General features: G+C 35.0%; 1 protein-coding gene across 1 annotated transcript; it reads right to left on the bottom strand.

The window, feature by feature from the left end:
• Positions 1–5,560: 5,560 nt before the first annotated feature.
• Positions 5,561–14,069, bottom strand: LOC129908820 (high mobility group protein 20A). Its single transcript, XM_055985624.1, has 3 exons — positions 13,570–14,069; positions 13,348–13,507; positions 5,561–7,104 (listed from the first exon to the last, which is right to left on the bottom strand). The coding sequence occupies exons 1-3, from the start codon at positions 13,889–13,891 to the stop codon at positions 6,381–6,383; spliced, it is 1,206 nt and encodes a 401-aa protein (XP_055841599.1). The 5' UTR covers positions 13,892–14,069; the 3' UTR covers positions 5,561–6,380.
• Between the last annotated feature and the right edge of the window lie 8,475 nt (positions 14,070–22,544).

The following is a 22,544-nucleotide window of genomic DNA, read 5'->3' as shown; positions in this document are numbered from 1 at the left end:
GATCTTAAAATTATTTCTTCAGGGGTCAAATTTCTGTCTTGCAATTTAAAAAGTCTTATGTGTTCATTCAGAGTTCCATGGGCTCTTTCTACAACTGAGTTGCCAGTATGAGATCTAGGAGATGAGAAATGAACAAGAATATCTTCTTCTCTAAAAAAATTTCGTAAATTTAAAGAATTAAATTCATTATCTAATATAATTTTATCAGGTTTACCTAATACTGCAAATCTTTGACGGAAAGCTGTTATAAAAGTCATATAATTTCTATCATTTATTTTAGTTGCCATCAAATGTTTGCTGAATTTATCTATTGTTGTGAGAAAGACTTCCTTTTGTGATATAAACAAATCTCCATGAATAATCTCGTTTGGTTTTTTCGGTGTTTCTGAAATTTGAAAACTCAGGTTTCAGTGGATGCCTATCATACTTCGCCAAATTACATTTATCGCAATTATTAATGTATTTATGGATTATTTCTTTCAATTTGGGATAAAAATATTGAGATCGAATCTCTTGGTAATTTTCGAGAATCCCTCTATGATTGCCCTCAATATGCGTTTTCTCTATAATTTCTAATGCATCATCTTCAGATTCTAATTCTATAACTCTTCTGTTGCATTTTATAAACTTTATTGTTCTATCATTACTGAATAATTCCACAAGCTTTTCTTGAATTTTGTTATACTCTGAATCTGATAATTCTGAATAAATTGCTGTAACTCCTTTTTTTATTGATCTTCTAAAAATGTCATTTAAATAAGATTCATTCGATATATCGTCTTTTGAGATGAATATTTGTTTAAAACGTTCGTTTCTTATAATAATTTCTTGAACTTTATTTTCTACTAAATGTATCTGTGATCGGTAAACATTTACTATTTTATCTGCAATTGGTATATAATCACCTACATCTTCTAATCCACTGTGTATTGTTGCTAAATCTGTATCAGTTTCATTATTATGGACTTCCAATCTACTCAAAAAGTCAGCGACATTATTGTCTTTACCTTTAACATATTCGATGTCATATTCATATTCATTTAACCTTATACGCCAGCGCTTTAGTTTCGAATTTGGTTCCTTCAGAGAATCTAGCCATTTAAGTGGTCGGTGGTCAGTTTGAATTGTGAATTTAACTCCGTACAAATATGGACGGAAATATTTACATGCCCATACGATAGCCAAGAGTTCTTTTTCTATAGTACTGTACCGGACTTCGTGCTCGTTTAGAGTACGACTAGCGTAGCATAAGGGGTGCCCATCTTGTGAAAGAACAGCTCCTAATGCGAATTGGCTTGCATCGGTCGTAAGGGTGAATTTTTTTGTTGAAATTTGGATACCGTAAAATTGGATGTTCTGTTATCAAAGACTTAAGTTTGCAAAATGCTTCTTTATACATACTGTCGTTTACACGAATTTTACCATCTTTCTTTAAACACTTAGTTAACGGTTGCGCCACTTTAGCATAATCTCTTATAAACTTGCGATAGTAGCCGGTTAGACCTAAAAAGCTTTTGATTTCTTTCTTTGTTTTTGGAATTTTTATGTTTTTTATAACATCAATTTTTTTGTCATTTGGCTTAATACCTTCTGGAGTTAAAATGTGCCCAAGGTATTCGGTTTCCTTGGCAAAAAAACGACACTTATCCACTTGTATCTTTAAATTAGCGTCTCTTAATTTTTTTAGAATCTTATTTATTGATTCCACATGTTCCTGGAATGAGGTGCTGAAAATGAGAATATCGTCGAGGTAAACAACACAGATTTTATTGATATACTCTCTTAAGACATGGTTTATCATCCGTTGGAATGTGGCGGGAGCATTTTTTAGACCGAATGGCATTCGAACATACTCATAATGGCCTTGTGGGGTAGAAAATGCTGTTTTCTCCCTGTCCTTTTCATCGACTAGAATTTGGTGGAATCCCTTTGCTAAGTCAAGGGTCGTGAAATATTGAGCCCTTCCTAATTTGTCGAATAACGAATCGATATTTGGAATTGGAAATTTATCGTCAACAGTGATTTCGTTTAATTTCCTATAATCGATAACAATTCGCCATTTATTTAGGCCAGAATTGTCGACTTTTTTTGGGACTACCCAAATAGGTGAATTGTATGCTGAACTTGACGGTTGAATAATACCTTGCTCGAGCATTTCCTCTATTTGCTTTTCAACTTCACGTTCGTGTACCTTTGGAAAACGGTAAATCTTCGAGTACACTGGCAGACTATTTTTTGTAATAATCTGATGTTTAACTTCTTTTACGGACGTTAGGTTTTGTCCTTCTTGAAAGAAGAGATCTTTATTACATTTTATAATTTTGTCTAAATGTTGTTTTTCTTCATTATTTAAATGTTTTGACTCTAGTTGTTCTAAGAGGGTTGCATGATTTACTTCCAGCTTTTCAGGTTGAATAATATTTTCATAAGGGCAAGCAAAAATGAAAAAAAGTGGTTTTATTATTAATTGTGATAGAATTATTTTCTAAATTAATTAAAGCCTTGAGGGGACTCAACAAATTCTGTCCTATAATTGCGTCAAAATTTCTATTTCTTAGTGTATGAATTTTCCAACTCATTGTTGCTACTTCGTTGAACTCTTCTGGAAGTTCGGTAATAATTTCTTGTTTTATCAATTCATCTCCGGTTAGAGTCGACATTCGTATCGGGATTTCTAAGTTTTTACGTAGTCTATTTGGAAACAAAGGGGAGTTTATGATTGATATTGCTGAACCTGTATCGATTAAGCAATTTATTTTTTGTCCTTCTACTGTTAAGCTTACTATTGGTAATGTGTTTCCCGAGGCGTTAAATGAAAATTTTCGTGTGTTTCTACATTGTGATTTGAGTTCACAGATTCTTGTCTATTTTGTTGGCTTTGAGAGCTGGAGGGTGAGTTATTACGGAAAGGGTTTGAATTCCTGTTTGAAAAATTTGAAGTCTGATATCTGCTTTTGTTACTATAGTTACTGTTTTGAGATATCTCATCGCGACTTTGATTGAACCTATTTTGATTATTATTATATCTATTATTATTATCACTGTACCTATTATTGTTGTGGTAGGTACGAGTTTGATAATTTTGATGATCTCTATTTTTAAAATTAGACTGTCTACCTGGATTGTTGTCATTTTTAATATGGTCATTAATACCAGTTTCGACTAAGCTATAGTAAGCTTCTTCTAATGTTAAAACGTCTTTTATCCGAAGATACATACTATCGGATCTATTTATCTTATTTAAAAATTTTTCTAATATACTTTTTTCATTATTTTGAGGCTTAAATTCCGTTGGTTTCTCTGAATCTAATTTATACTTAAGGTTAAGCTTATCTAAAATATCTCTTAATTCTTTATAAAACTGACTTACATTACTGAATTTTACTCCGTCGGCTTTATCCTTAAGCTTGAGGTATGACTCCTGAACCCCAAAAGATTTGATGAGTTGCTGTTTGATAGTCTCCCAGTTTCTATCGTCGGGAAGTCTTCTAATCGACATTGCAGCTTCTCCTTGAAGTTTAGCAATGAAGATGTTGTAAATGTAGTTCTTCGAGTTCTGTTCTATTGCCAGAGATGCAATATTTTCAGCCTCCGACAAGAACGAACTGAGTTCTGATGACCCATCTCCTCTGAACACTGGAACGGATCGAGCTTCAGTAATTAGGTCTTTCACTGTTATGTGGTTTGCCATTTTGCAATGTTTTTTTTTTTTCTAATTCTTATATTATCCACTCCGCGAAATAATTATAAGGACAACTCTATTTCACTTCCTTTTAACACCTTTTAGTATTTGTTTATGTTTGTTTATTTATTTATTTATTTTTTTGTTTGAGTCTTCAAGTTTTTTTCTTTTTTTTTCTTGGATTGACACGTTTTTAATTTTCAACTTTTCAATTTTAACCGTAAAAAAAAAAATGTTCGATTTCCGAATTAATCCTTAGAAGGAATAAGTATTTTGACACTTAAATAAATTTTCGTACAATACTTAGACGGAAAAGCCACCGACTGCGCCAGACAACTTATCGGTTTAAAAATGAAAGATTCAATTTTTCTTGGTTTTCCAAGAATAAATAAAAGAATAACTTTATTTGTTCATAGTAACTTAAAGACTAAAAATAACAACATTTAAACGACTTCGAATCAATGTATAAATATGCTGAATTGCCAAAGAGCAATTCAGGTTAAAAGTGTTTCTTATTATTACTCAACAATGTAGGTTGAGTAATGAAAGTTATTATTTAATAAGTTAAGTTATTGGGACACTGGATTGCATTTAATCAAACCAGGTCAATAAAGAATAAACGAAACAAAGTAAAAGGGAACGAGAACGTGAACTTCACATATAGGAAGTTAGCGTTGCTGGGTATGTGACCCGCGTCGTACCACAAAAAATGCTCTGTTAAAAATTGGGAGGAAGTGCAAAATTAGGAAGTACTTCAGTTTCTGCCATAGAAAACAACCCTGAACCTTGTTGAAAATGTTCGGAAATGGGTAGCCCGTACCGATTAAATTTGTGATCGTCGATTTAAGTCAAAAATCCTAAAGCCAGAACCATAATTGGCGGATGAAGTCGGAAGCTACTGTTAATTGTTGTTGTTTTCTTTTAGTTTTCGATAAGTTTTCATCTGTCGAGTGCGGCTGCGAGCGCTGTTCCCCTCCGTTTCATCTGTCGCATCCGACAATTCTGCCGTGCTAAGCAAAAAGGGCGCATATCCATTTTTGTAGTTTTGAGATAAATGCATTTTACTGACAAGGGAAAAGGTTGAGAATTGTAAATGTGCTCAATTTCAAAAATGATTTTAAGCAACTTGTAGTAGGAAAATTATAATTTTTAGTTTACGCAATAATTATATATTGTTTAAGCTTCCCAAATGCGTATCTAATTTTTAGAGATAGTAATAAATGCATTTTTCTATTGAGGAATACAGCGGAGTAATATCGTTGTGCTCATCTTCATTGAGTATTTTGAGCCACTTGGAATTGAAAATGCACTGTTTTCAGTTAACATATAAATGAGGAATTGTTTCAGGATGTCAAATATGCCTTTAACTCAATTTTGGATTTTTGGCTCATGCGCCCTTTTTGCTTAGTAGGCAGAATTATAGTTCTGACTTAACCCACCATTTAATAATTTTGAGAAGAGATTCAGATAGATACAAATAATAAAATAAGTAAAATACATTTTTAAGAAGAACTTGGTTTAAATTCTTTTCATAGACCACTTTTACGCTTCATTCTTTATTTGTACCTATTCTGAAGAAACAAAAAAATAACATAGTTTTTCGATATGAAATGCTTTGCCATAGAGAAACACGGAAAATAACCACACGTTTTGAATTATTTTTTTTTTTTATTTTTGATTCTGCTATTATCTTAAACAATGACTTGACATTAAGAAAATTATTATTTTGCCTACACTGTAAGGAAAAAACGAATACTGAACATTTGAAAAGGAGTGTATTACTAATATTTTTTTTTTGGAATAACAACCCGCATATTAAAAAACCAAGGCCAATAACAACGAAATAAATAAATGTAAAATGAAACGTCAAAACAAAAATAACTTTTATTCACAATTGTATTTTTATCAATGTTCACAATAGAGACAAGCTTATCAATTGACAACCGTAATACCAAAATGTCTCTCAATTGATAAATTTTTCGTTCATCTATCAATTGATATTGACAACCGTAATAGTTTCAATTTTTGTTTTATTTTCTATGACAAATTGTACACATGTTCGGCGACCGCATATACAGGCAGACCAACGCAGCGGTTTCTTATACAGCTCCATGAAGACTATAAAGTGGTATGAATTTAAAACTTAAGCAAACACATTTAAACATTACGTGTTGCTGTCTCTTAGATTTTATTACACATTCACCTTTCTTTCTCGATCTATCTACAAAGCAAATATCCACGTTACTCTGAATTTGAATTTTATTATTTCTTTCAATACCGATTCTTAACCCCCCACTTCTCCACAACTCTCCAAGCGAGGTCCGTTTTAGTTTGCTTGGCGTTGGCGGCAATTCAGTAGTTTCTCCTGATAATGTTAATTTTGTTTATGTATACAGGAAAATTAGAAAATTCTTCAGAGGTACTCGTAATATATTCTGACCTCCCTAGCATATTACAATTGAAAAAGTTAGTAAAGAATTTTTTTTTACTTTTGTATAAAGTATGTATATTTTTAAAACTTGACAAAAGCAACGCAATATTGAATGAAGAATACTAAATCTAAGAAATAAAGTGGCATTAAATATAGGTAACAAAACTTAAAAAATAACTAATTCATAATTCTTCTAAATGCCTCACATACTCAATAAGCATATATCATGCAATGCCATTTTTATCTTTATACAAGTCCGTTTAAAAATTAAAGCTGAATCGTCAAATCAAGTTTTCGGATTATATCTTTCGCCTTATTTAGACTTGCAGGTCCGTGAGTGTTTGTTGTTGCCATTTTATATAAGTCACTCATATACTTGTCAATATTGTCCAAAGTGGCACCATTGGGTTCTGTAGGAATCGCCAATCCAGAAAGGGCTTGAGATAGCTTTAATTTCAACTTGTCCAAATACATTTCTAATAAACGATTCTTCTCTTGTAACTCATCGTTTTCATTTACCATCTTTTCAACTCCAAATTTCATATTCTCAACGTGCTTTTCAAGCACTGCATTTTGCTGCTCAAAGTCAACGTGAGATTTTCGCAATGATCGGAGTTCCATATCCACGCATTTATTATGTTCTAGGAATTCTTCAGTGAAAATTGGAATACCACCATTATCATATAACCCGCCACTTGTTTGCCCAAAGCGACGATTCACATTTGAATGGGTTTGTGTAGTTTGAGTAATTTGTGGCTGTTTTGTTGAATGTTTTGCAGTAGCCGCGGGAATGGTTTCAATTGATTTAGGTGAAGATGATGGTTTAGTCGATGAATTTCCATTTAAGTTATTACCATTAACTTGGGCCTTTTCGGTGAGGACTGATTTTGCTACGAGGTTTTCCTTGCGCTTACGAATCTTGTTTTTAGCCAATTCGGAAGCTAGTATATCTGGACGGTCTTTGAGGAAATCATTCAGTTCCGTTATGTATCTGAAATTAAAAAAAAAAAATATTCCTTAACATTCCAACTAAGGGGGTAGCAATTCTTAAATCTTGGGATATAGACAGGTTTCATATTAAAAAAAAAACACCAAGCAAAGCATCAAACTTTATATTAAATTTAGTTACAATTATAGATAATGCAAAAAATTAAGCCCCTCTTCTGAGAAGCGTTCTGCCTGTCATATTCGTGCGAATAAAACGCTTTCAGAAGACTTCTGAATGAATCCGGACGCTTCCGGACTGCCAATCGAAAACGACATAATATTTAAATAATTAAACGTCAAGCCAAATTTCATAGTAGAAAAGCAAAACATTTTTATTTGGTTATTCACCAATATAGATATAAAATTTCAGAATTGAGTAGAACTGATTCAGATTGTTTTATTGGATTTCAGAATGAGTGAACCCTTGACTGAAACCAATCGAAAACTACATCAATCTGAAATCCAATATTCTGAAATTTTATATCTGTATTGCTAAATCCAATATTATGTATATATGTATAAAATTCTCGTGTCGCATTGTTTGTTACAAAACTCCTCCGAAACGCCTCGACCGATTTTTATGAAATTTTGTATGCATATCGGGTAGGTCTGAAAATCGGCCAACATCTATTTTTCATGCACGTAAATGATTAGGGTGGTCCAGCATAAACTTTTTTTTATTTTTTTGATTCACTATTAAAAAATACTTAAGCATTCTAAGGTCAACCAATCTTTTTTAAAAGAGATTTTTTTCTGTCGAAAAATATAAATGTTTATTATTGTGATGTCAAATAAATGACATTTTTTTGAAAAACGTTTACATACATACGTGTTTAATAAAATAAGTGTTTTATTAAGGCGAAAGGTAGGTAAATTTTTTAACCATACCGCATTATGAAAGTATTTCAAAAATGCCAGCAAGAAACAAAGGATCCAATTTGAGTTATGCAGAATAGAAGAGCACAAAAAGATTAGACGAACAAATCTAACAAAACAATTCAGATATGCGTGTGAGCATGGCGCAGTTACGTGAATCAGAATCGCAAGAAGCAAGAGATGAACGAAATCAACAAAAACGAATAGAACGAAGAGAAACTAGCAGATTCGAAGTCAACACACGTAGAGGGTAGAGCAATTGGCCAACAACGCCAAAAAGTTATTCCAAAGTTTACATCAGGGGTCGAATCACGGCACACGATTACGATCATACGTTAATGTTTTGGCTATTACTGTCTCTATGTGATGAGTTATTTAATCAGTAGAAAAAGATAGGGTCAGATAGTGGCCATACGTTAACGAACGTACATACATATGCCGTGATTCGACCCCTGATTCAAGCATGTACATTAGGGTGTCCGTTATTTCCCAAAGTGATGTTTTCGGGGGAGACACCCCCTAGATCGAAAGCTTAGGGCCTACATAAGGGGAATTTAGCAAAAAAACATTTTTTGGAGGTCATTAACCCGTGCCTCTAGGGTCATACTTTCCCCATACAAATTTGTATGGGAAATTTTTAACTCATACATAAATTTTTTTTTCTCTCGAGTTAAATCATATTTTTTTTTAATGTTTGATAATTCTGGTTGGAATACAGTTACTTTAAAAGATCACATTCAAAATTTCCCGTTAAAAATTTTTTTTATATTTTATTTCGGTTTTTGAAATTATTAGCCGTTTTCGTAGTTTTTGCTTTCACCTATCACACAATTTTAAATGCAGTTTTATTGGTTTTTAATTCTTTTCAAATATTGCATTCAAAAATTTGTGAATAAATCAAAAACTTCAATTTTTGAAATTTTTTTTTGAAATTTTTGCCGTTTTTATACGTTTAAATTTATTTTTCTCGAACTACAAAAGATATGTTTACAATATTTTTATTGAATTTTGTTTAAAAATTATTCACCTAAAAAATTACATCAAAAAAGTTGCAAACAAGAAAGGGTAAAGTATTTAATAATATTTATTTATTATAAAAACAGCAAAAATTTCAAAAAAAAATTTAAAAAAATTTAAATTTTTGATTTATTCACAAATTTTTGAATGCAATATTTGAAAGGATTAAAAACCAATAATACTGCTTTTAATATTGTGTGATAGGTGAAAGCAAACACTACGAAAACAGCTAATAATTTCAAAAACCGAAATAAAATATAAAAAAAAATTTTAACGGGAAATTTTGAATGTGATCTTTTAAAGTAACTGTTTTTCAACCAGAATTATCAAACATTAAAAAAAAAATATGATTTAACTCGAGAGAAAAAAAATTTTATATATGAGTTAAAAATTTCCCATACAAATTTGTATGGGGAAAGTATGACCCTAGAGGCACGGGTTAATGACCTCCAAAAAATTTTTCTTTGCTAAATTCCCCTTATTTAGGCCCTAAGCTTTCGATCTAGGGGGTGTCTCCCCCGAAAACATCACTTTGGGAAATAACGGACACCCTAATGTACATTCAATTCATGCTTCCAAATGACATCGTTCAAAGTTATAAAAATAGCTAAAAATATTGTTACAAAACTATCAAGTTTATTTGTATTGGCTGAAGACGGATTAACTAAAAGTATTGTCCATTGCGCTGAAAGATTAATTTAATAACAATAGTTATTTATTAACTTCAATGAAGTATACTTGAAAATCTATAACGCTTCAATCTTCTTTAGGTAAATTATTTGTTGTGATCAGATTTCAGTTGGTATTGGAAAAGTTTCACACTCTTCAGAGTTAAAAATTGGTATGTCCGTTACTATTTTGTCCCTCAATAATTAGTCTTGAAGATTTTTAAATGCACATTTTTTCGATTGATTTTTAATTTTTGTAAAGAATTCTTCGAAACTTTCTCCTTCCTCTTGAGTAAGCGTATTGAAGGTGTACATTTCAAATGTTAAACTTACCCTAGGAGAAAAATACTCCTCAAATTTTTTACTTATACTTTGTTTTTTTTTTCGCAATCTTTGAAGGAAAAAGATTTATAGATATCTGCTCTTATGCATGACATAAAAGTTGCCACTTGAATTTTTCTGGTGTTTTATTAAGCTGTATCCATTTTTTCCATGCCAATTAAAGGTTTCCACCGGATATTTGAAGCGGCTTTGGTGGCTTCACGTAATTAGCTGCACCCGCAGTATCATTTTGAGTATCAATTTCAGGAGGAATTTCAACAAACGATCGCGCTTAGAATCTCAATAGTTCTCTCATAGAAGTTGCTAAAATATTTTTTCAAACGTAGACTCTCACCTAATACACCAAATTTACTTGACTCTTTAATTTTCATAAAGAATTTCGGAGCGAAGGCAGACTAAATATTATGAGCAAGGTCATGCAAAGATCGAATAATGATTTGCGTTACATTTGATATTTAAGTTGCGCACGGAGATGCCAGAACTTAGCTATAGACCTCACAGAAATGATATAAATCCTAATTGTACATTTAGTAGCCTCAATCAAGTCAAAAACTTCATCGTGTCTTATTTTACAGGAAATCCGATGATTGTATTTTAATAAATATCCTTTCGTTAGAAGATTGCCTTGCGGTTGGCGGTTCTGAAAGGAGACGGTGGTTGGAAATTACCTATCCGGTTTTCTTCAGAGGATTTCTCATGTAGTAATACATACATTAATACTAACTTATGACAAATCTAATATAATTTTGTGTTAGCTAAACTAAAAGTCCGATGTACACAGGATATTGCAAGTTTTTTATTCTTGTTTGTGTAAAGTAGGCTTTTGTAAAAATATTAATCATTAAAACTTAATTTTAAGGCATAATACTAGAAAGAATAAGTTTAGTTTTTTAATTTTCTACAAAATATATTGCATATTCGGCTTGCTTTTCAAGTTATGGACACAAACTTGAAATTGTTGGTTACTCGAAAAGTAACCAAAAAATCGAATTTCCTTAGAGCCCCCGCACACTACAAACTTTCTATCCGCCGACAGTTTAATCGGTCTCTTAATCAGTGAGCACTTTTATATTAAAGTGAAGTGACTTAGAAAAATTATTCTAGTGTTTCTTGCCTGTTTATACTCGTCGCGCGACGAAGTTGAAGCGACAGCATTCTATTATAGATGGGCGACCTCCATACAAATTTCAAATTTTGGACATCTTCATTTTAGTAGCTGAGCGGCGAGCGACGCATTCTTTACAGTTCTTTAATTTTAATCCATTCTAATTTGGGTACTTTCTCGGTTAAAATATTCAAAATAGCAAATTTTTAGAGTAAGGATGGAATTCTCCCAAAAACTACACAAACTAAAAAAAAATTAGAAAATAAGAAGCAAAAATTTTTATTTTTTTATTTTTATAGGCCATTAGCTACCATTGAAATTCATAATTGAAACAAATCAGTGGCGTGCATTTTGACAAGTCGGTTACAGCTATCAATGAAAAATTTCCATCATTGGAAATCCCTGTCAGCAAAATTAATTACTGCAGGCAGGCATTTGAGGTTATAGTAGAAGGTCCCGCCTAGAACGACCTAACCTTATCGTTACACCAGTTGAGAGCTATAATTTCTTAAAGGTAGTGTCTAAAGAAACAGTTTGCACATGGGTTACCCGGCGACTTCCTGTCAAGGCATAGGGTTGCCACGGTTTAAGCTTAGTACGCAGCTGAAGCGAAACGAAATTTTCCATACAAAAATACGAAAACGAAATCTTGGTTTGTTTTTACTTTACAACTTATTTTCTAATGTTATTTCTTGAATTTTTTGATATTTTTTAAAATTATTTTTACTTTGCCATATTACCCTATGGTATTTTGTCGTTAACATGTCTGCTGTTGACTTTGGAGACTTCAAAATTTTTCGTTTCGCTTCAGCTGCGTACTAGGATTTATATGGTAAGTCTTAGAGGTGTACACAAAAATGTATGTCAAAGAAAATTAAATTTATAAATTTAAATAATCACGATTTTTAGAAATTTGACATTTTAGTAGGGTAAACTGAGGTGAATTTAGAAAAAGATCTAAAAGCTGTGTCCGTTACAAAAAGTGATAGAAAAAAGATTGATACTGGAATCGATAAATATTGTTAATATATGTATGTATAAAAGTCACACACACAATAAAAAAAAACTATAAAAAATCAGTAAACGATATATGGGCAAAACAGGAAGTTGATAAACTCTCGAGTTGAAAATCGAAAGTTAAAAACGTCAACTTTCAGTGAACAAAAGCAAATTGGGAAGTTGAAGATAAAAATCCTCAAGTTATGTTCAACTTCGAGTGAACAAAATGGCCCTTAGTCTTTCAAAAGAAATTGGAGCGCCTTGTTCTTGAAAGATGAACTAAGATTTTGGACACCATTGTCCTCCCGGAAGCCAAACAAATTAACCCAAAATTAGGACAAAAAATACGAGCGCCGTTGAAAAAGTAAAATAGAAAAATAATTGGGGCTCCTTTGTGAAAGTAAAAATAAATAAAACATCGTTTATGTTGAATCGGGCTTTTTTGGTCACTTCCTTCTATATGCAAATAAAAATCTTGATTTCATACTTTTTCCCTACGTTTCGTCGTAACTTCTCGACTTCTTCAGGGGTAAAAACATCGATTGGAAAGACTTTGTTACTTATATAACTTTTGTAAAAGTTATATAAGTAACAATTCCTGCGCCCATGGGCGACGGCCTTTAACCATTTTCGCTGAAAATAAATCAAAAATGGTCAATTCAAAGGAAAATGTCGAATATGTCAAGAATGAAAGTTCTTTAGACCCAAGATTACATCGCTTTTCGTTTAAAATTAATGTAAAGACGAAAATGTTTTATTTCCACTGTGATTTGAGTCGCTGGGAAAACAAGCACAACCAATGAAATTTCGAATATTTCAGGAGACCGATGTTCTAATTCTAATTGATTTGATACATTTGCAGATGAAATTTATATTTTCTCTCAGCGATAAATCTCTGTCCGTCGGTTGACCGAAACATAAAAAAATACAAAATAAAGGTTTCTCTCAGACCTTGACCGAAATTTTTTCTTTTTAAAAATAAAGGTTATTTTATGACCTTTATTGAAAATGGCAACAAATAAGAGTTATTAAGGAACCTTTCAAAAGGTTGAGATTTATTTCTGATCTCTGCAGAAAAGTTTCAAGTGCGCGACTAGCCTTACAAAAAAATAGTTTTCTATTTGCAAGGAAAAATCTGGCATTATTCTCAAAAATCTCGAAAGCAAATGGAAAATGACAAAGTTCATTCGTTCATACCAATTAAGCAATAAAAATATTCAGGTTTGTTTGTTACTCTCACCTCTGTCGGTCAACCTCAGCTTCTTTTAGAAATGGCGATTTTTTATCCTCTGACATTGCTGACCATTCCTCACCAATCATTTTAGTATATTCGATGGATGTTTTTTCTGGAAATTCTGAACGCAACTGATCCCTTCGAACGTTCATATAACGAACATATCCTAACAAAGAACACCATCATTTTAAATACATGAATTTTTTGTTTAATAAATCCGTAACGAACCTGTAAGGGGCATTTTAGGAGCTCCGGCGGCTTTTATTTTACGTCGCTTTAATCGATATCGCTTAGCATCCGTCTGTGCTACGTCGTCTGCCGTACGTTTCAGAAAACCAGAATCTGCAGCATTGCCGGATACATCGACTACGGGATCTGCTTCGCTGCTTAATACATTTTCTATTTCCCCTGAACTAGAGCCGGGACTTTTGGGCTCTTGTAATGATGGCGGTTGCGGTTCTACAAGTATACCCGATGGTGTTAATGATGAAGCCGTAGGCTCGACGTTTGAGATAGATGGTTGCGTTTCTACAGATTTATCGTTTTCCATTTATTAGAAATTACTTATCTTACTTAACCACTGAATATATTTAAAAATCACAACAAAGAAAAAGGTATTTGCACACGCTTTGGTTCTGTTTTTTTTGTTCGGAAACCAGAAAGAATCTTCTTTGCAGCCATCCAGCAGTTGAAAATTCGTAGCTTGACGTTTATTAAAAAGAAAAAATTGTTTTTCTGTGTTTGTTTGTGGAACGCGGAGAAGAGAACGAGGCTCGAATGTTTTTAATAAACGAGGCTCGTTTCAATTAAAGGTAATTACGTCCCCATTTCACAATTACACTAACGGCCATAATTAGGTGTTTTTTTTGTTTTTATATAAATATGTAATGTGTAGGTGGGTTTTCTTTATTACAACCGCATTGACCTACTATATGACTGCTAGTCGTTTGACTTTTCCATACAAAAATTGAAAAAAAATGATTCCACATCTTTCTAGCTCTACTAGCGGTATAACCTTAGACGGCGAAAAGAGGAAACTTTTAGTTAATGACATCTGTCGTTAAAAGGCAGTGCTTTCTCTGTTTTTCTATATTTCCTTTCGCACTTCGTCAAAAATGTTGCACTTATTCTCCGCTTTTTTTTAGGGCGCTAGTATATCGAAGAAACAAGTGGAACCAACCTGAATATGCTTCTAGCAGTCCATATATATTAAGTCAATGTACAACCGATCTTATACTATAGGGGTATTGACTAGAGTAGGGCACTTTAGTTCATTTGAGTGATCGATCACTTTAGTTCAAATCACGCTACTGAACTAGTTCTGAACTAGTTCATTTTAGTTCAATTTATTTTAATCACTCCGGTTTTGTTAGAATTAAAAAACAAAATTAGTTTGTACAAACTGTATCCAAATTTATGTAAAATTGACGCATTCTACATAATAAAACAAATACAACCTAAAAATATTCTTAATTTCGTTCATATACTTGTCGAGCTTTCTGGTTCCTGACGAAAGTCTAGAAGAAGTACGTTTTGCTTTCATTAAATCGAAATCATAGTAATGCAAGGACCAAGATGCTACTTGTTTTTTGTTCTTGCTCAGAAATAAGAGTAAGTGGTGCTTGAAGAAGAAACGCTGATAGGTAGATACTGGCGCAAGCGACCTTTTGTTTTACCGACATCTAAATCTTGAGGTAGAGCAGAAGAACTGATTTCGCTCAACAAAGAATTGGATGCAATTTAATATGCCTTTTGGTTTCTGCACCCCTTCTTTAAACGTCTGTCGGGTTAAAAGGGGCTGTCGTCGTATAGGAGAAGGAGACAAGGACCAAATTTGAAAATTCCCTTTACAGATGGGACTTCCTTTCACCCAAAAAATATTGCTGTTTAGTTTGTTGAAACAAATCTTTTTCGCTATTCGCGAACTAAATTGAACTAAGTAAGTGAACTAAGTTCACTAGTTCACCAAGATGAACTAGTTCATTGAACTAGTTCGTTCGCGAACTACACAAGCCTAGTAGAGTTGGGCACTTTAGTTCATTTGAGTGATCGATCACTTTAGTTCAAATCACGCTACTGAACTAGTTCTGAACTAGTTCATTTAGTTCAATTTACTTTAATCACTCCGGTTTTGTTAGAATCAAAAAAACAAAATCAGTTTGTACAAACTGTATCCAAATTTATGTAAAATTGACGCATTCTACATAATAAAACAAATACAACCTAAAAATAACAGATACATATTGTAACGATGAATTACTGAACTACTTTTAAGATAAAAGTCTGAACACACTACCTACTACTGCAAAGGTAGAAATGTGAACGGACCTTTAATAATCAAGAAACTACCTACCCTCTGAACACATCCCAAAATATCCAACTAGACTGGAAGTATGAAGCGCCCCCTCTTGGAAAGGAAGTTTCGAGAAGCAAAGACGAGAACCTTCGAAGACATTCTCGAATCTCGAAATTCCGGTATAAAAGGGCAGCGTAAACACCGACCGGGGACAGTTTAATCTTGAAAGTGAAAGAGTACAGTACAAAGTGAAATAAAGTGTTGCGAATTGTTAGTAGTAAATAAAGTGATTTAAAAGTGTGTTTGTTTGAGCGAATAATAAAAGTAAATTGAGTTGAAATAAAGTGTGTTCTTATTTGAACGGAAATATAAGTGGAAATTAAATAAGTTTTATTGTGAACCCGGAATAAAACATTACATTGGTGTCAGAAAAGTGGAATAAAACTTATTTATTTGTGCGAATCAGATAATTTCGCGAATAATATAAAAAGTGCGCGTGTGTTTTAACAATAAACAAAGTTCAAAACATTTTGAAAAAAGTAAAAGTGCTCGGGTTTTAAGAAGTTAAAAAGGGAAAGACATTAAATCAGTTAAGTTTGACTGAGCTGAAGGCGGAATTAACTAAGCGAGGTCTTCCTACTGCTGGATCGAAAAATGATCTCATTATTCGTCTACAGGATTATTTAACCCAGAAAAACGAAGATTTGGATACATTTCAATTCGAAGTTGAAATGATAGAAGAACGAGTAAGTACTAGTTCCGATATGTCATCCATGATGGCTGTTCTCCTTGCAAAATTTGAAGAACAGAAAGATCAAATGGAACAACAACGTAAAGAACAAAAGGATGAACAGAAGAATCTTCTCGAACATATTGAGACACAACGCAAAGAACAGAGAGAACAAATGGAACAACAACGCACAGAGCAAAAGAATGAACAGAAGAATCTTCTCGAAACCCAAAAGAACCTTCTAGATGAACAGAAAAACCTCATCGAAGGTAAGCTTGATGCTATCGAGAACAAGTTCGTTGCTCTTGATGCTTCCATCAAAGGTGTTGAAAAACAATCTCAATAAAAGTTCGAGAAAGTTGAAGAAAAACTCGAGAAAGTAGAAATAAAATTCGATGACAAATTGAAAGGAATGGAAGTTAAAATGCAAAGTTTTACCGAAGAACTTGACAAGGTTCGAAAAATTAAGGTGCGAGAAAGTACTGGTGAGTACCCAAAGAAGAAGGAAATGCATCCACCAACATTTGATGGACAAAGTTTTTGGTCGATCTACAAGAAACAGTTTGAGGCAGCTGCCACAACAAATGGCTGGGATGACGAAGACAAATGTATAGCGCTGACTCTTGCTCTTAGAGGTCCTGCTGCTGAGTTGTTACAAACTTTACCACCAGAAAAGAATGGTAACTTTGACGCTCTTGTCCAGGTCATTGAAAAACGCTTTGGAGATGGCCATATGCAGGAAGTCTTCCGTGTCCAACTCAATACAAGAGTCCAGAAAAGAGGAGAAACTCTGCAACAACTCCAAGCAGATATTGAAAGGTTAGCTCATCTGGCATATCCGACAGCAGGAGACGACATTATCAATCAGTTTGCGACAGAAGCCTTTGTACGTGCTGTATCTGATATAAATCTTCAGCGAGCAATTCGAACAGCTGGAAAACGTTCCCTTCCTGAAGCATTAGCGTTTGCACTGACTATGGAAGCAGCAGAACAGGCTTCTCAAGGCGTTCATTGGGTAAGAGAAGTTGCAGTCGAGGAATGCTCTTGTCAAAAACTCGCATTCCAAAGAAACCAACGAGACGGAGCTGCCCGATGCTGGAACTGTAACAAGACAGGACATCTCCAGCGGCAGTGCAGATTGCCACCAAGAAGAACTGCTTGCGAACACTGTGGAAACAGGAATATTGCCCAACAACAGGTAAGCGATACAACTAACACTCATGCTCATCTTGTTTCCCCTTTCGGGAAACGAGTAAGGACCAACTTCGAGGGGCAGAAGCTGGTTTCTGGTATCGATGGCCCCAGAACCACAATTCAAGTCTCACAGACTAAACGAGACAACAAAAGTCTGACAGTGGAGGCGACCATAAACAACAAACAACACGTGGCTACAATTGACACCGGTGCCACCGCCTCTATTGTACGAAGAGACTTGGTGAAGATGACATGGCTACATAACACCAACAGCTACCGTCTGAAGACAGCCACAGGAGAAGCAGCAAGGGTGTACGGTGAAGTTCATCTTACGATCCGTATGGCAGAACTAGAGTTTTCACATGTGTTTTTGGTGGCAGATATATGTGACGAGTGCATCATTGGAATCGACTTCATGAAGGAGCATGGAATCATTTTGGATATAGGTAATCAAGTCCTGAAATACAGAAATGTAGAGATTCCAATGGTCTATGGCAACGAAAACTCGACAACAATTAGAACTGTCATCAAAGAAGACATGTGCCTGCCTCCTTCTTCAGAAGTTTTTGTGTGGACCAAGTTAAAGGGGAACTTTGGAAGCCATCGATACCTCATGGTTGAACCAGAAGTTGAGCAAAGTTCCCAAAACATCATCATCGGGAAGACTCTTGTGGCACCAAAGAACAACATGGTACCTGTACGGATACTTAACATCAAACCGTACCCAATCAAGCTTAAGAAAGGAGAAGTTGTTGGGCAATGTGAATCTGTGGCCGCAATAACTAAGATCAACGAGGTGGATACACAGATGACTATGAACTCGGAGAAACTAAAGAAACAAATTCTCAATTCAGACAACCTGAGTCAACATCAGCTTAATGTTGCGGGAAGGCTTCTTCATGAGTATGCTGATATCTTCTCTTCACCCAGCGGGCAATACGGCCGAACACAACTGGTGCAGCATCGAATCGATACAGGAGATGCTAGGCCGATTCGTCAACCAGCAAGACGTCTCCCCTTGGCCAAACAAGGTGAAGTTGAAGAAATGATAACAACAATGAAGAAAGACGGGCTAATCGAAAATTCCAAAAGCCCTTGGGCATCACCGGTAGTTCTCGTCAAAAAGAAGGATGGAAGCACTCGATTTTGTGTCGACTATCGCAGGCTGAATGATGTGACGAAGAAAGACAGCTACCCACTGCCAAGAATCAGTGATACTCTAGATGCAATGGAAGGAGCACAATGGTTCTCGACTTTGGATTTGAAGAGTGGCTACTGGCAGGTGGAAATCCATCCAGAAGATCGGGAGAAGACGGCTTTCTCCACAGGAAATGGTCTGTGGCAGTTTAATGTCATGCCGTTTGGGCTATGCAATGCCCCAGCTACTTTTGAGCGCTTAATGGAGTGCGTTTTAAATGGATTAACCTGGAAATCTTGCCTAGTCTATTTGGATGATGTCATCGTTTACGGGAAAACATTTGATGACCATTGTGAAAACCTAAAGGCTGTATTCCAAAGGCTACGAGAAGCACATCTTAAGTTGAATCCAAAGAAATGTGCACTTTTCAAGACCGAGGTTAAATATTTGGGGCATATCATCTCATCCCAAGGAGTGAAGACTGATCCTGAAAAGGTTGACACTGTGAAGAACTGGCCAACCCCTCAGGACAAGCATCAACTTCGGAGTTTCCTCGGTCTGGCAACGTACTATCGACGATTTGTGAAGGATTTTGCGAGAATCGCCAAAAGCTTGCACCAACTTACGGAGAAGGGTAAACCCTTTAAATGGTCAGGTGAGTGTGAGAAAAGCTTTCAGGAACTGAAGCTGCGGTTATGTGAAGCTCCTGTGCTGGCCTATCCGACTCCAGGCAAACAATTCATCATTGACGCAGATGCAAGTAATGTTGGAGTTGGTGCTGTTTTATCGCAAGTTCATGACGGAGAAGAAAAGGTCGTTGCCTATTTCAGCAAGGTACTCTCGAAACAAGAAAGAAACTATTGCGTGACCAGAAGGGAACTTCTAGCTCTAGTATTGGCAACAAAGCACTTCCATAAGTACATCTATGGACAGAAGTTCCTTCTTCGCACAGATCATGGTGCACTAAATTGGCTTTTGAACTTCAAAAATCCAGAGGGTCAAGTAGCAAGATGGATCGAGATACTTCAGACGTATCAATGTCAGATTCAACATCGAAGAGGAAAACTGCATTCAAATGCAGACGCATTATCTCGACGCCCGTGCAAGCAAGACTGCAAACATTGCACACGACTAGAAGAAAAGGAAGTTGTCGCTGTTAGAAGAACGAGAGCTGATCCCATTTGCGGCTGGAGTAATGAAGAACTCAGAATGGCCCAACAGGAAGATTCGGACATCGAACCCATCCTTGCATGGAAGGAACATCAAGAGAAACCAGAATGGGCCGACATCTCCGACCGAAGCCCCACTCTAAAAGCATATTGGGCACAATGGGACTCACTTCATGTGCAAGAAGGGCTACTCAGGCGTAAGTGGGAATCCGCAGATGGTAAATCCTATGTAATGCAGCTAGTCGTACCTCAGTCAAAGGTAAATGATGTTCTCCGAGAGATGCACGGTGGAACTTCTGGAGGCCATTTAGGCATCAACAAGACGCTGGAAAAGCTACGACAGCAATTCTACTGGTTACGTATGAGAGAAGACGTTGAAAAGTGGTGCCGAAAATGTGATACTTGTGCCGCTAGCAAAGGACCAGCTAGAAAAATCCAAAGCAAGATGCAGCAGTACAATGTGGGTGCACCTTTTGAGAGAATTGCAATAGACGTAGCAGGTCCTTTTCCCGAAACCAACAACGGAAATCGATACATCCTTGTAGTGATGGACTACTTCAGCAAATGGCCTGAGGCATTTGCCATTCCAAACCAGGAAACCAAAACAGTTGTGGATAAGATTGTCTTTCATTGGGTGAGCAGGTTCGGAGTACCCATGGAACTTCATTCCGACCAAGGAAGGAACTTCGAATCTAAGATTTTTCAAGAGGTTTGCTCACTCCTTGGCATCAAGAAGACGAGAACAACACCGCTTCATCCACAATCTGATGGGATGGTTGAGCGATTTAACAGGACACTTAAGGAACACCTGTCAAAAGTAGTCAATGATAATCAACGAGACTGGGACCGACATATTCCATTATTCTTGATGGCTTATAGAAGTGCAACACATAGTTCTACTGGACATACACCATCGGAAGTCCTATTTGGCTCAACAATACGTCTGCCAAGTGAGATAAAATTTGGAAGTGTTCCAAACGAGCGACATGAAATGGATGAGTACGTAGATAAACTGAAAGGAACACTGGCTGACATTCACCAACGGACAAGGACAAATATAAAAGCGTCTAGTGACAGGATGAAAACAAGATATGACGCACGAGCGACAGCAACAGGGTTTCAAGAAGGAGAACTTGTGTGGTTTTACAATCCCCACCGACAAAAGGGACTATCACCGAAGCTACAACAAAACTGGGAAGGCCCTTACACAGTAATAACCAGAATTAACGACGTGGTTTACCGTATACAAAGAGGGGTAAGAGGCAAACTAAAGGTAGTTCATTGTGACCGTTTACATCGTTATAATGGTGATAGAAGCAATGGAGTTGTTCGGGACGAACAATCCTAAGAGGGGGGCAATGTAACGATGAATTACTGAACTACTTTTAAGATAAAAGTCTGAACACACTACCTACTACTGCAAAGGTAGAAATGTGAACGGACCTTTAGTAATTAAGAAAAATATCTCACTGAACACATCTAAAAATATCCCACTGAACATATCTCACTGAACACATCTCAAAATATCCCACACTGAACACATCTCAAAATATCCCACTAGACTGGAAGCCTTCCTGGAAAGGAAGTTTCGAGAGACAGGGACGAGAGCCTTCGAGGACGTTCTCGAGTCTCGAGATTCCGGTATAAAAGGCAGCGTAGACACCGACCGGACACAGTTTAATCTTGAAAGTGAAAGAGTACAGTACAAAGTGAAATAAAGTGTTGCGAATTGTTAGTAGTAAATAAAGTGATTTAAAAGTGTGTTTGTTTGAGCGATTAATAAAAGTAAATTGAGTTGAAATAAAGTGTGTTCTTATTTGAACGGAAATATAAGTGGAAATTAAATAAGTTTTATTGTGAACCCGGAATAAAACTTTACAATATATTCAGTACTCATAATAAAGAAAGACAGGAAGTGAAGAATAAACAAATATTTTTACGAAGCCATCATTGATCAGTGTTAAGCAGAGATTCAACTCTACATCAACAAATCAACAATAATTATATAGTAAGAAAATTTTTATAAAAAAAAAAAAATATTTAATTAATTAAGGAAATTAAAAAAAATTACTATACTTATTATTAAGAATCTTTATTTATAAAATTAAATTTTATATAAATATCTATAAAACAAAAAAACTCAATATGGCATTAACAGTGGATCAGATACATACGTTGATTTCTCAGACAGTAGCCGAAAGTACGGACAAACTAGATAAGAAAATAGATGACTTGACGAAATTATTAGGTAGATTAGCTCCCATTGATAACATTGAACCATACGAGGACGTTACAATAGACCCACTTATAACAACCACAGAAAGTTTAGAGTTAGTTAAAAGTTTGCAAAAGTTTGATGGGGAAAACTATATTAGCTGGCGGACATCAGTAATCCACTGCATGAAAGCTTATGAATGTTGTAAAGGTAGTTCAAGTTACTTTACAGCAGTTAACATATTAAGAAACAAAATAATAGGGAAAGCTAATGACGTGCTGACATCTCATGGTACGCCATTGAATGTCAATGCAATAATAGGACGATTAGACCTAACTTACGAAGATAAAAGACCAGTACACATGTTACAAACCGAACTATCGAGTGCTAGGCAGGGGAAACAAACTTTGCAACAGTTCTATGATCAAGTTAGTCAGTTACTGACATTAATAACTAATAAA

The sequence above is a fragment of the Episyrphus balteatus genome, chromosome 2, assembly GCF_945859705.1.
Source record: "Episyrphus balteatus chromosome 2, idEpiBalt1.1, whole genome shotgun sequence".
Lineage (NCBI taxonomy): Eukaryota > Metazoa > Arthropoda > Insecta > Diptera > Syrphidae > Episyrphus > Episyrphus balteatus.
The sequence above is the reverse complement of the archived record's forward strand: the minus strand, read 5'-3'. Positions and strand labels throughout refer to the sequence as shown.

Excerpts from the sequence above, each read along its gene's own strand:
- LOC129908820 (XM_055985624.1), bottom strand. The coding sequence starts at position 13,891 with ATGGAAAACGATAAATCTGTAGAAACGCAACCATCTATCTCAAACGTC. Across the intron at positions 13,508-13,569 it reads TCCTAAAATGCCCCTTACAG|GATATGTTCGTTATATGAAC; the intron begins GTTCGTTACGGA and ends GTTCTTTGTTAG. Across the intron at positions 7,105-13,347 it reads GCTGAGGTTGACCGACAGAG|ATACATAACGGAACTGAATG; the intron begins GTGAGAGTAACA and ends TTTTAATTTCAG.